The sequence below is a fragment of the Somniosus microcephalus genome, chromosome 5 (genome assembly GCF_052327205.1).
Source record: "Somniosus microcephalus isolate GS21.2 chromosome 5, FLI_Smic_1.0, whole genome shotgun sequence".
Taxonomy (NCBI): Eukaryota; Metazoa; Chordata; class Chondrichthyes; order Squaliformes; family Somniosidae; genus Somniosus; species Somniosus microcephalus.
The window spans coordinates 127,799,039-127,813,445 of NC_140991.1; the positions used below are offsets into that span (position 1 = coordinate 127,799,039).

The 14,407-nt window shown below is 43.6% G+C and overlaps 1 protein-coding gene across 4 annotated transcripts in view; it reads left to right on the top strand.

Moving 5' to 3' along the window:
- invs (inversin) overlaps positions 1–14,407 on the top strand; it is a 425,788-nt gene that overhangs the window by 144,880 nt on the left and 266,501 nt on the right. For all 4 annotated transcript variants that reach the window (XM_085988195.1, XM_085988194.1, XM_085988197.1 and 1 more), the window contains exon 7: positions 8,913–9,068. In XM_085988195.1, the coding sequence (XP_085844321.1) occupies positions 8,913–9,068 (156 nt within the window). The remainder of the gene's footprint in view (positions 1–8,912; positions 9,069–14,407) is intronic.

Below are 14,407 nucleotides of genomic sequence, written 5' to 3' on the forward strand. Positions count from 1 at the left end.
CAGAACAAATATGAATCCATTTCATCTGAGGTAGACAAAGAAAGTACAGATTTCCATAAACGTTCCTTCCTTGCCGAGCAGCATGACAGCGGTGCCCATGTACAGGGAATTGAAAGAAAATGGCACTACATGAAGCGGGTGTTTGGCTCCATGCTCTATTCCAGATTCCATTGGATCCCACAAGAGGAACCAAGACACAACACAGTGCAATTGCTACCTATGAACTTGGTGTAACTTCAATATCGTGGCCCAATATGACTGGACTAAGGGACAAGTCTAAAAGATACACAAATCTTGGAAGGTGGCAGAACAAGTGAAGCTGAAAGAATATAGGATCCTTGGCTTTATTAATAGAGGAATGGAGTGCAAAAGCAAGGAATTTATGCTAAACCTTTATAAATCACTGGTTAGGCTTCAGCTGGAGTACTGTGTCCAATCCTGGACACCACACTTTATGAAGGATGTCAAGGCCTTGGAGAGGGTGCAAAGGAGACTTACTAGAATGATACCAGGAATGAGGGACGTCAGCTGTGTGGAGAGACTAGATAAGCTGGGATTGTTCCTTAGAGCAGGGAAGGTTAAAGGGAGATTTAATAGAGGTGTTCAAAATTATGAAGGCTTATGACAAGGGTAAATAAGGAGAAACTGCAGCTCTTAAGCCAAGGTTATGGCGAGCAAGCAGAAGAATCCCTGAAGAAATTCAAACCCTGTGTCTCTTAAAGGAAGGCAATATCCATCCCTTCCCTGGAGAGAAAGGAAGTAATTGAAACCCCATGACTCCATTGAGAATAAACTGGTAACTTGAGAGGAGAGGAGCAGCTGCCCATTACCTGGGGCAAGCAGCAGGGTGTTTTGTGTTCAGGCCACAACTATTATTAGTCGTAGAGCTATACCCATAACATCTAGTATAAATAACGTAGAGGAAAAGCTTTATCCACAGAAGTAGTTTAACATGTATTATTAAAAATTACCTGATGATATTTAAAATTAGAAAACACAATTTCACAAAGAAAAGCAAAGAAATAGTTGGTATCTAAAGACCCAACCTCTACACCACTGTCCCACCCAACTGCCCTAATAACAGGATCACCAGAAAAGCCTCCTGAAAGGAGATGACATGTCAGCTTCAGGGTCTTTTGTTAGGATATTTTAATCAAGAGTATTTTGAAGTGTATGTTCTGGGTACTATATCCTGCAACTCAAGGGCAATTTGATTTTTAATCAATAGTTACTTTGTAATGTATGTAATCAGGTTTTCATTCAACAGTATCACTCAAACTGGACAGCGGGATACTTGCACATTATATTACAGTCAAGTGTTAGGGAAGAGTTAGGGTGCCCCCTTTGGTAACCATAGGCAATGTCATAATTGCTGCATGCTGTGACTTTAGCTTCTCACACAAGAAGTGGTGCAGCGCTGAAATTAGGGTGTGTTCATTGCTAGCATTGTCTAGCATTGCTTAGCTCCATGGTGACAAATGGATACTGTGCCATAAGAAATTCAATCCATCTGTCTATCCATAGACGCTGACAGCGCTGAAAGCTTTTCATTGTGTAGGTTAATGGTGAAAGTGAAATTCCTCCTCCTTAGTGTAGGAAACAAGTAGCACATTTGCAGAAGCCACTCTACAGTGCTGTCGTCAGTTACTGGACATGACGGTAGCTGAGCTAGCTGTGCAAACAAAGCCCTTTTTGTATTTGCCTGGCCTGAGAATCCCCTTGGTCACTGTGACTCCATCATTGAAAATCTGGATTACAAGACGACTTGTGTACTTGGAGTGGGAAACAAGCAAACAGCATCAGAATGACTGATAGTGGAAAAAAGCAGGCCATGCTGACACAGCAGCTCTTTATTGTTGTGTCGTTATTGGCATCTCATATGCTACTTGTTTAACCAATTAACAACATCTATTTCATAAGAAGAGGCGCATAAAGCAGAATTGGGAGTTCAGGAAGGGTCAGAACTTGCCAGTAAAAGGCCTCAATGAGCCAAATCTTCTGAACAGCAGGGGATTGCTTATCTAATTCCTTACTTCTTACCAGCTATGGAGCCTGTTGAACATTTGATATAAATCCACAGCTGACTTGCTATACACTCAGTTGTGATGCTTCATTCTTTACCATGACAACAAAGACAGTGAATGCTCAGACAGAAAAAAAGGTTTAAAAAATGACCTGCAAAGTTACTTAACAGATGCATTTAAGCTCCCCTGTATAGTACCAAAGCATGTTTTCTTTGTCCTTCATAAACGACTACAATTTTTTAAATATATTTTAATAATTTGTGACTGTTAAATTCCATGAACATAGAAAATACTGTAAAATAGGTGTTACAGCATACAAGAGAGTACTTACACATTGTGCACTGGTGTGGTAGAACACAGCGTCATGGATGCAGTCCAACTTGCATCTTAAGTCAGCACAGCTGTTATCTCCACTTTGCCATTGGAAGGGGGATAGTTAGAAGGAAAGACACCCACTTTCTACTCGTATGCAGAGTGGCATCGTTAGAGACCTGGGTGCTAGTATTCCACATTAAGAAAGATTAAGAAAGGGGAAGTAGAGAAAGTATTCTTAAAGACTTGATGGGGCCAATTTTCCTCATCCTATTGCCCAATGTGGTGACCTGTAATGGAAGGTCTTGACATACATTTTCCAGGGTGTACATGGTGTTGGTGAGGAGCTCCTGCCTGAAACAGGAGGGAGCACTTAAATTCTATCCAAATGACACAGAAATGATGTCATAACGCCTCCTGCGTCATTTTCTGGCTAATTCCCCAGGCAGACGCCTGCGCCAAAGACCATCTAAGGAAACTGGGTGGTAATGTATGATGGCTACCCCTTCAGACTGGAAGATCTGTAGAGGGACAGCCAGCGACCTCAGGAAAGTTTTTTTTTAATCCCTTCTAAAGGACAGCAAGGCCATCTGGTTGCTGTTTCTCATAACAGGTAGCAGACCAAAATCTGGAATTTGCACTGGTGCAGCCCTGTAAGGTATTCTTACTCACTTCCTCAACAAATTTAAATGTTCTGAACCTAGAATTATGCACATGTTCAGGTAAGTTCAAGTCAGACATGTCAAATGCACAGCACCTGACTTACATTGGGACATGAGGCAGAGGAAAATTGGGCCTGTTATCTTTAAATTAAATTTTAAAAGCTACAGAGGAAAGAGCAGTTGATGTTGTGTATATGGACTTTCAAAGACGTTTGACAAAGTACTGAATAATAGACTTCTTAGCAGAATTGAAGCCCATGGGATTAAAGGGGCAGTGGTGGCATGGATACAAAATTGGCTGAGCGACAGAAAGCAGAGAGTAGTTGTGAACGGTTCTTTGTCAGACTGGAGGGAAGTATACAGTGGTGTCCCCAGGGATCGGTATTGGGGCCACTGCTCTTTTTGATATATATTAATGACCTGGACTTGGGTATACAGGGCATAATTTCAAAGTTTGCTACGACATGAAACTGTAGTAAACAGCGAGGAGGATAGCAACAGACTTCAGGAGGACATAGGCAGACTGGTGAAATGGGCAGACACCTGGCAGATGCAATTTAACGCAGAGAAGTGTGAAGTGATGCATTTTGGTCAGAAGAATGAGGAGAGGCAATATAAACTAAATGGTACAATTTTAAAGTGGGTACAGGAACAGAGAGACCTGGGGGTTTAAGTACACAAACCTTTGAAGGTGGCAGGACAAGTTGAGAAGTTGTTAAAAATGTACATGGCTTTATAAACAGAGGCATAGAGTACAAAAGCAAGGAAAATATGCCAATCACTGGTTAAGCCCCAGCTGGAGTATTCTGGGCACCACACTTTAGGAACGATGTCAAGGTATTGGAAACGGTGTAGAGGAGATTAACTAGAATGGTACCAGGGATGCGGGACTTCAGTTACATGGAGAGACCAGAGAAGCAACAAGATGAAATTCAGATTTGTTGCGTGAAGACCTTCCAGATGCAATGCTGTACGTGGATGATACAAATCTCAATTCATCCACAGAATTTGAATTGTTTGCCAGAACTAAACACTCTAGGAGAATTCCCCAGTTTTTATCCAATCCAAAGACATCTACAGTTAGAGATGTCATCATTCATGATTAAAGACACAGTAGCAGGAATTATTACATAGAATGCTAATATCGGCTGAGTTCCGAGCATTCCTTGACCATGTACAATTTAATTATCACATAGAACAAAACCCCTGTATTCAGACTAAATTCCAGCTCAATCAAACTGAGTTGGTCCCATAGACATCTCATCTTCAGCTTCCGATTTAAGGTTAGCTATTTCATAACTTCATGAGGTAAATGCAGAAATCTAACTATTTTGTCACACCAAGCTAGTTTTTGCCATAGATTATTATTTTGCTATTTCATTTACAAAATTCCTAAGGCTGTAAGTAGAATTGCAGTTCTCCATAACACTGAGATGTTTCATTGAAAAGACCTCCTATACCATAATTCAATGAATGACGTTTTATTTCTAAATCTTTGCACTGATGCTTTGATACAGAGGAATTGTTGTTTTAATGCATCTTAGGCATACTCCTAGGCAGATGTACATCTGACAAAGATGTTTACATCACATCTGTGATTTATGTTCTTGCATGTCAGAGATGCAAAGACTGAAGTGAAAGCATTTGAGCCAAACAAAGCAGGGAGGCCTCCGGTTCAATCAACAACTGTTATCTGCATAGTGTCTTTAATGTCAAAAAAATGTCCCAAGGTGCTCCACAGAGGGTGTAAGGGTAAAAAAATGGATGCAAGCCAAAGAAGGAAATATTAGGAGGGATGACCAAAAGCTTGGTCGCAGAGGTGAGTTTTATGGAGGATTTTAAAGGAGGAACAGGAAGTGGAGAGGTTGAGTGGTTTAGGGAGTGAATCCAGAGCATGGAGCCTAGGCAACTGAAGGCACATCCGCCAATAGTGGGACAAAGGAAGGAGAGGAATGTAAAAGAGGCTAGAGTCAGCGAAATGGAGAGTTATGGGGTATTGAGCTCTATTAAGGTTACAGATATATGAAGGGGTGAAGCCACAAAGGGATTTAAACATGACAATAAGATTTTAAATTTGAGGCATTGGGGAGCTGGGACCCGTTGTAGGTTAGCGAGAACGCAGTGATGCGTGAGCAGAACTTAGTGCAGGATAGACAGTGGCAGCAGAGTTTTGGATGAGCGAAGTTTACGGAGGGTGAGGATGGAAGTCTGGCATTGGTATAGTTTAGTCAGTGATGTAAAAAGACTACTGAGCACTTGGTTTGAGTATAAAACAAGGCTTTAATCAACTGTTTCAAAACCATGAGATTTCTAGTTACATCACTAGTTCCTGGTTACAGAAACATCCTGAGCAAGCTGGGCCCACGCCCGAGTATTTATACTCCTTGGACGGCGCCACCAGCTGGCCGCCCAGTGTTACTTCATGAGTCATGATAAGATTCATGACAGTCAGTATAGTGAAAAAAGCATCAGTGAAGGTTTCAGTAGCAGATAGACTGAGGCATGGGTGGCAGTGTTCCCCATAAGCTGCGCTTTGTTCTGTGTGGCCTGTTTCTTTTAATGTGCGGTCCCTTTAAATTTCTGTGCATGCGCGGTATTTACAGTGTAAAAAGCGGTGAGCAGTCTGCACGGGAGCTTTGAGATTACTGCGCGGCTGCGCACCTTAGCGGGAACATTGATGGGTGGAGGTGGGCGATGATACAGAGGTGAAAGTAACTGACCTTTGTAATGAAGAGAATACAGAATTAGAAACTCGCCTCAGGATCTAATACAGTGGTGGGCAAAATATGGACAACCAGTTCATTCTTCCGGCCCGCTGGAGCTCGAGCTGCACATTCATCTGAGTCTTGCGAGGGGGGGCCTGAGGTGGGTTACTGCGGCCTGGGAATAAGCTGCGACCCTTAACTGAGGCAATTAAAAAAAAATAAAGCTGCCGGACTGCTGCTATATGTCTGATGCAGATCTGTTTCCCTTTTGTGTCTTGGAGCCGGCCTAACATCTGTCTGCGGCTCTCTCCCACTCTGGCTCCATGAACCACTTTTCTAAAACCTGCCGCGCATCACTGGCTGGTGGCGGCACTGCTGCGTGTGCGCACTGGACACTCCTCCTCCGTCGAGTCATGGCTGCTCATCTCGACGACTCTTTTACTGAAGAAAGAGACCTTCGTCTTTCCTCTCTCGGTACCCAGAGTACGATGGCAGGGGAGTTCTCATTGCCGTCTTAGACACGGGAGTGGATCCCGGAGCACAAAGACTCCAGGTAATGGCACACGATTGTAGTTCAGGCCTTGCGAAGCCTTGGGCTCCTGTACTCAGCACGCTCAAGAGAGAAAACCTCTCGCGTCTGAGGCCTCGCAGACTCGTACCACTCTGCCAAACAGTCAGTACAACAAATCATCGATCAATCAAACATTTCATTCATTTAGTAACGGAAGACTTTACTATTTTACATTACATTTTGTGTATTTAAGATATTGAGGCAGAAATTCTGATCCCTACGGGTGAGTATGCGCTGTGTACTCACCCGTAGGGACATCGGAAATACCAGTTTCAGGCATGCACTGCACATGCGCTGGAAACCGGCATTTCCGATCGGTCAAGAAAGCTCTTGACAGATCGGACGCCTGCCCTGGAGCAGGGCCTCTGCGGGTGGAGAGTTCCGTTTTTTGGAGACCCTCCGCCCGCAGAAAACACTTGCAATTCTTGCGCCTGTAGAAGCAAGGCCCTCAACAGCTCACCAAAACTTGTTAAGTTGTCTTCCAAAACTTGTTAAGTCACCCTCCAGCCGAAATAATTGCATGCCCCTGATCTAATAGGGCGGCGAGATAGCAAACAGTCTGGAGACAATGGCCGTGTAGGAGATGGAATCGATGGGAAGGTTACAGATTTTGTGGCTCTGGTATTCCCATTGTTTAACTGAAAGAAACTGCAGCTCATCCAAGACTGGATATTGGACAAGCAATCTGACAACACAGAGGTAGTGGAGGGGTCAAGAGAGGTGGTGGAGAGGTAGAGATTGGTGTTGTTAGCATACATGTGGAAGATGAGCCCATGTCTGCGAATTATGTCGCTACGGGCAGCATGAGGAAGAGGAGGGGGGTCAATGATAGATTCCTGGGGGACTCCGGAGGTAACAGTCTGTGTGTGGGAAGAGAAGCCATTTCTTGGGATACTCTGGCTATGCTCAGACAGATAACAGTGGAACCAATTAAGGGTGGTCCCACTGTGCTAGACAATGGAGGAGAGGCATTGGAGGAGAAAGGTGTGGTCAACCATGTAAAAAGCTGCAAAGAGGTTGAGGAGCTCAAGGAGGGATAATGCACACTATCAGTCACAGTATATGTCATTTGTGATGCTGATTAGGGCCTTTGGTGCTGTGGTTGGGGTGAAAACCTGATTAGAGAGATTCAAAAACAGAGTTGCAGGTAAGATAGGCACAAATATGGGAGGAGACCGCACATAAAGGATTTTTGAGAGGAAAGGGAATTTGGAGATGGGGTTTTATTTTTCAAGGACAGCAGGGTCAAGGGTGGTTTTTTTGAAGAGGAGGTGATGACAGCAGTTTTGAAAGAGAGGGGGATAGTAGTTGAGGAGAGGGAACCATTTACAATGTCAGCTAGCATGGGGGCCAGGAAGGGAAATTGTGTGGTCAGCAGTTTAGTGGGAATCAAATTAAGGGAGCAGGAGGTGGGTCTCATGGACAAAATGAGCTTGGATAGGACATGAGGAGAGATGGAAGAGAAGTTAGAGAAAATATCCACCACACGATTCTACATATAGTGGATATCAGCTAATTCAGCACGCCCTGGGCTATACTGAATCAGCTGATAGCTGCCACATGTACGATCATGCCCCAGCATGAATCAGCATCTTCAGGAAAAGAGGGGGAGGGGGGAAATGGAAAGTTCTGATGAAGGAATGTCTTGGAAGAGTTACTGGGTGGTATGAAGGAACTAAATACAGAAATAGTTGACGCTGAGACATCGATGTTGATGGTGGCAACTATTTCTGTTAATTGAGCTCCTTTACAGAAACCGTGAATCCTGCAACCCAGCACCCTCAATGATGCCATCACGATTTATTGTTTAAATGGCAATTGTTAAACTTATTGGTTTTTAACCTAGATATTTCCTTTTGATTCAGTATTATTGACCACTGATGTAAGTGGATCTCATGTCCTCTGTGCACACAAATACAGCTGCAAAACAAACATCTATAGTAGCGGCCCTACAGGATGCTTGTATTTAAATTAAATGGTTTGGTCCATCCCTAGTTGCCTGGAGAAGGTGGTGGTGGGCCGCCTTAAACTGCTGCAGTTGTAGCAATTTGATACAACTGAGTGGCTTGCTACGTCACTTCAGAGGGCAGTTATGAGTCAACCACATTGGTGTGGGATTGGAGTCATATAGAGGCCAGACCAGTTAAGGATGGCAGGTTTCCATCCCTAAATGACATTAGTGAATCAGTTGGGTTTTTACGATAACTGACAGCTTCATTACTGATTACTTTTACTGATACAAGCTTTTTGTTTCCAGATTTTTTAAACTGAATTCAAATTCTCAAACTGCCTTGATGGGATTTGAACTCACGTTCTCTGGATTATGTCCAGGCCTCTGAATTATTCGTCCAATAACATAACCACTACATTACCATGCCCATGAAGAATATTAATGAGTTTTCATGTAATTTAATTTTGTACGTGACTTTTCTTTGATGAAATCTGCATGCATATTTGAAGTACTGTACTTGATAGTGCTTACTAATTATGAATTAAAATTTTCTATGTTGTATAGGTAAGAAATTAAACTGGAAAAGTCAATTCCTATGTGTGCGTTTGTGCGTATTGTCTTGGTGAAGTGTCAAAATGTCCATTTGAAAATATACGATTGCGTTATTTTTTCTTTCTATGCATCTAGCTCTGCATGCAGCAGTTCTCTCTGGTCATGTCAGCACAGTGAAGCTACTATTGGAACATGGGGCGCAGGTAGATGCCATGGATGTGATGAAACACACACCGCTTTTCCGGGCTTGTGAAATGGGCCATAAAGAAGTGATCCAGACACTCATTAAAGGTTAGATTTATTTATAATTACTGTAAGTGCTGCAACAGAATAGTGCATGGGACTGCAGAATATTTATGAATATTTCCCCCTCCTCTCCTCAGCTAAATTGTAGCAGATCCACTTGACCTCACTTGAGTGTAGTAAGCCTGTTAGGAAAATATCCATTAAGAGTGCTTTTAAAGTCTCAAATTTCTGTACTTAGTTCATGGATAATAACCTAAACACATCCTGACCTGCTACTTTATCTGTGTAAAAGGTATTTTTAATATTTCATGCTAGTTGTACTGTTAATATAAAATAAAATTTCCCTTTAAATCTAAATGGTCACTTGGTTGATGTGTTCTGCATTGCTTAGGTTTAGGTTAGTACAAGGAAGAGAGTAAAAGGAAAATCTAAATACCTTGATTGTGAAAGGCTTTCCAGGACATAGAACGTTTTCTGTTCTGGAAAGCCTTGTGAAACCCGTGGACTCCCTCCCCGAGCTAAATTCCAGCAGATCCACTTGACCTCACTTGAGTGTGTCAGTTTTGAAGTTTCAAATTTTTCCAATTCAGTCCATGGATAATAACCTAGACACACCTTGCTATTTTATCTGTGTAAAAAGCATTGATGTAGAATTATTTAGAGTAATGTGTAAAGGTGTATTTAATTGAATAAAATACAGTGTTTGCAGACTGAAGATGTTATTTTAATTATAATCAGGGCCACTGGTTTATGGTGATTGGAAAAAGCCTACATACATTTTTATATGGTTTTCTGGGATTGCTACCACAGTTTTGGGAATCACAGTCTGAATTGTGCCGGTACTTAAGAAATAAGTGTTTTTCTTTTCCTCTCAAATAAGGGTTGTGTAATTTATTGTTTTCAAGTTGTTTCAAAGTTGAACAGTCTTCTCTGATAATTCAAAGTCATCTTTAGTGCTGAAAAATGTTATTTGTTCAATAATTTTTCTTATTTGTTTCTGTGATGTGGGCGTCGCTGGCAAGGCCAGCATTTATTGCCCATCCCTAATAGCCCTTGAGAAGGTGGTGGTGAGCCACTGCAGTCTGTGTGCTGAAGGTACTCCCACAGTGCTGTTAGGGAGGGAGTTCCAGGAGTTTGACCCAGCGACGATAAAGCAACGGCGATATATTTCCAAGTCAGGATGGTGTGTAACTTGGAGGGGAACCTGCAGGTGATGGTGTTCCCATGTGCCTGCTGCCTTTGTCCTTCTAGGTGGTAGAGGTCGCGGGTTTGGGAGAAGCCTTGGCGAGTTGCTGCAGTGCATCTTGTAGTTGGTACACACTGCAGCCACGGTGTACCGCTGGTGGAGGAAGTAAATGTTTAATGTGGTGGATGGGATGTCAATCAAGCGGGCTGCTTTGCCCTGGATAGTGTTCAGCTCCTTGAGTGTTGTTGAAGCTGCACTCATCTAGGCAAATGGAGAGTATTCCATCACACTCCTGACTTGTGCCTTGTAGATGGTGGAAAGGCTTTGGGGAGTCAGGAGGTGAGACACTCGCCACAGAATACCCAGCCTCTGACCTGCTCTTGTTGCCACAGTATTTATGTGGCTGGTCCAGTTAAATTTCTGGTCAGTGGTGAGCACCAGGATGTTGATGGTGGGAGATTTGGCGACAGTAATGCCGTTGAACGTCAAGGGGTGGCGGTTAGACTCTCGCTTGTTGGAGATAGTCATTGCCTGGCACTTAAGTGGTAAGTAACATTCGCGCCACACATCAGCCCAAGCCTAAATGTCGTCCAGGTCTTGCTGCATGCGGGCATGGACTGATTCATTATCTGGGGAGTTACGAAAGGAACTGAACACTGCAATCATCAGCGAACATCCCCACTTCTGACCTTTATGATGGAGGGAAGGTCACTGATGAAGCAGCTGATGCTGGTTGGGCCTAGGACACCGCCCTGAGGAATTCTGCAACGATGTCCTGGGGCTGAGATGATTGGCCTCCAACAACTTCAACCAATAATGGAGACCTGGCTCAAAAAAGGGCAGGATTGGTTATTAAATATTTCTGGATATAAGGTGTTCAGGAAAGATAGGAGGTGGTGTGGCAGTATTGGTTAACGAAAATGTTACAGTGTTAGAGAGAGAGGATGTCCTGGAAGGGTCAAGGACAGAATCTATATGGCTAGAGTTAAGAAATAATAGAGGTGCCATTACATTACTAGGTGTGTTCTATAGGCCACCAACTAGTCGGAAAAATATGAAGCAGCAAATTTGCAGAAAAATTACAAAGAGGTGCAAGAACTATAGAGTAGTGATAATGGGGGACTTCACCTATCTTTATACAGACTGGGATAATATAGACTGGGATAGTAATAGTGTAAGGGCAGAGATGGGGAAGAATTTCTGAAGTGTGTTCAGGAGAACTTTCTTGATCAGTATGTTTCCAGCCTAACGAGGAAGGAGACATTGCTGGATCTGGGGAATGAGCTGAGTCAAGTAGAGCAAGTGTCAGTAGGTGAACATTTAGGGAACAGTGTTCATAGTACAAGTAGAACGTCCCAAATCCGGCAACCTCGGGACCGAGGCTGAGCCGGTTTTCGGGTTTTTCCGGACTTCGGAACGTGTTTCTGATGTCCGAAGTCCGGAAACGCCCCAGCCCAGGTTGCGATATTTCCGGACTTCGGACATCAGAAACACGTGCCGAGTCCGGAAATGCCTGGGCCCAGGTTACGCTTTTGGTAAGCCTCCCTCAGGTTGTCTGGATTCCGGAACATTTTACGGAAAAATTACAAAGAGGTGCATTTCCAGAACATTTTACGAATTCCGGACCCCTGCCACCAATCGTCCCGGATTCTGGAACATTCCAGATTCCGGACCTCCAGATTTGGGACACTCAACCTGTATCATAAGGTTTAGATTAGCTATGGAAAAGGACAGGGAGCAATCTAGAGTAAAAATACTTAATTGGAGGAAGGCCAATTTCAGTGAGATGAGAACGGATCTGGCCCGGGTAAATTGGAATCAAAGATCGGCAGGCAAAAATATAATGGAACAATGGGCTGCCTTTAAAGAGGAAATAGTTTGGGTACAGTCAAGGTACATTCCCACTAGGGGGAAAGGTAGGGCAACTAAAGTCAGAGCTCCCTGGATGACAAAAGAGAAAGAGAGTAAGATGAAACAGAAAAAGAGTGCGTATGACAGATGTCAGGTCGAGAATACATCTGAAAATCAGGCTAAATATAGAAAGTTCTGAGGAGAAGTGAAAAAGAAAATAAGAGGGGCAAATAGAGGGTAAGAGAATAGAATGGCAGCTAACATAAAAGGTAATCCAAAAGTCTTCTATAGGCATATTAATAGTAAATTGGTAGAAAGAGGAGGGATGGTGGTATTAAGAGGAGGGGTGGGGCCGATTAGGGACCAAAAAGAAGACCTATGCGTGGAGGCAAAGGATATGGCTAAAGTACTAAATGAGTACTTTGCATCTGTCTTCACCAAGGAAGAAGATGCTGCCACAGACATAGTGAAGGAGGAGGTAAAGGAGACTCTGGATGGGATAAAAATTGATAAAGAGGAGGTACAAGAAAGGCTGGCTGTACTTAAAGTAGATAAGTCACCAGGACCAGATGGGATGCATCCTAGGACGTTGAGGAAAGTGAAGGAAGAAATCGTGGAGGTACTGGCCATAAACTTCCAATTCTCCTTAGAAACAGGGGTGGTGCCAGAGGACTGGAGAATTGCAAATGTTACACCCTTGTTCAAAAAGAGTGTAAGGATAAACCCAGCAACTACAGGCCAGTCAGTTTAACCTCAGCAGTGGGGAAGCTTTTAGAAACAATAATCGGGGACAAAATTAACAGTCACTTGGACAAGTGTGGAATAATTAAGGAAAGCCACCACGGATTTGTTAAAGGCAAATCATATTTAACTAACTTGATCGAGTTTTTTTATGAGGTTACAGAGAGGGTTGATAAGGGCAATACGGTTGATGTGGTGTACATGGACTTCCAAAAGGCGTTCAACAAAGTGCCACATAATAGGCTTGCCAGCAAAGCTGAAGCCCATGGAATAAAAGGGACAGGAAACAGAGAGTAGTGGTGAACAGTTATTTTTTGGACTGGAGGAAGGTATACAGTGGTGTTACCCAGGGGTCGGTTCTAGGACCACTACTTTTCTTGATACATATTAATGACTTGGATGTGGGTGTACAGGGCACAATTTCAAAATTTGCAGATGACACAAAATTTGGAAGTGTAGTGAACAGTGAGGAGGATAGTGATAGACTTCAAGAGGACATAGACAGGCTGGTGGATTGGACGGACACATGGCAGATGAAATTTAACACAGAAAAGTGCGAAGTGATACAATTTGGTAGAAAGAATGAGGAGAGGAAATATAAACTAAAGGGTACAATCCTAAAGTGGGTGCATGAACAGAGAGACCTAGGGGTATATGTGCACAAATTGTTGAATGTGGCAGGGCAGGTTGAGAAAGCAGCTAAAAAAGCTTACGGGATCCTGGGCTTCATGAATAGAGGTATAGGGCTGGATTTTGTCAGGGCCGAGGAGGCGGGTTTGAAGGCAGGTCAGGTGGGAAAGTTGCAAAAAATGTCGTCGAGCTCCGATCCCGCCTCCAACCTGCCTCTGAGAAACTTTCCCAAATGCGGGCTTGCAGACTCCGTTTCGGTTCCGCCTCCAAGTGGCAGGATAGGCCCTTAAGGCACTTAACTACCACTTAAGTATCTCTATGATCCCATTTTGAGAGGCCTTTCAGAGTTTACCACATTTCCCACATGCTGTACGCCTCCCCTGGAACACGCCAGCTAATCCTGTTGGGTTCACAAGTGGTTGGCTTACTAACAGCTGCAGCTCCCCCATAAAAATGTCGTTTTCCACAATGATCATTTGCAGGTGGCAGAACTTTCTTTCCTCAGGTCTTGGAGAACTTTTTGCAGGTCTACTGATTTTGGAAGTGTTGAAGCTGAGATCCATCTCCACTGTGACCTCCTGGGAAAACCCTCTCCCCACCTTGACTGATGTGGAGATGCCGGTGTTGGACTGGGGTGGACAAATGTGAGAAGTCACACAACACCAGGTTATAGTCCAACAGCTTTATTTGAAATCACAAGCTTTCGAAGTGCTGCTCCTTCGACCTGACGAAGGAGCAGCGCTCCGAAAGCTTGTGATTTCAAATAAAGCTGTTGGACTATAGCCTGGTGTTGTGTGACTTCTCACATTTGTCCACCTTGACTGAGCGCTTCCTCAACTGAGGTATATACCTGCAGCATGGGAACCATTTATTTCCTTTCCTCCTGGACCTCGGATTCGGACGAAGACCAGCCGTGGCAACAGCAGAACCCGCAACAGCAGCAGCACCAACAGCAGCAGCAACAACAACAGCAGCA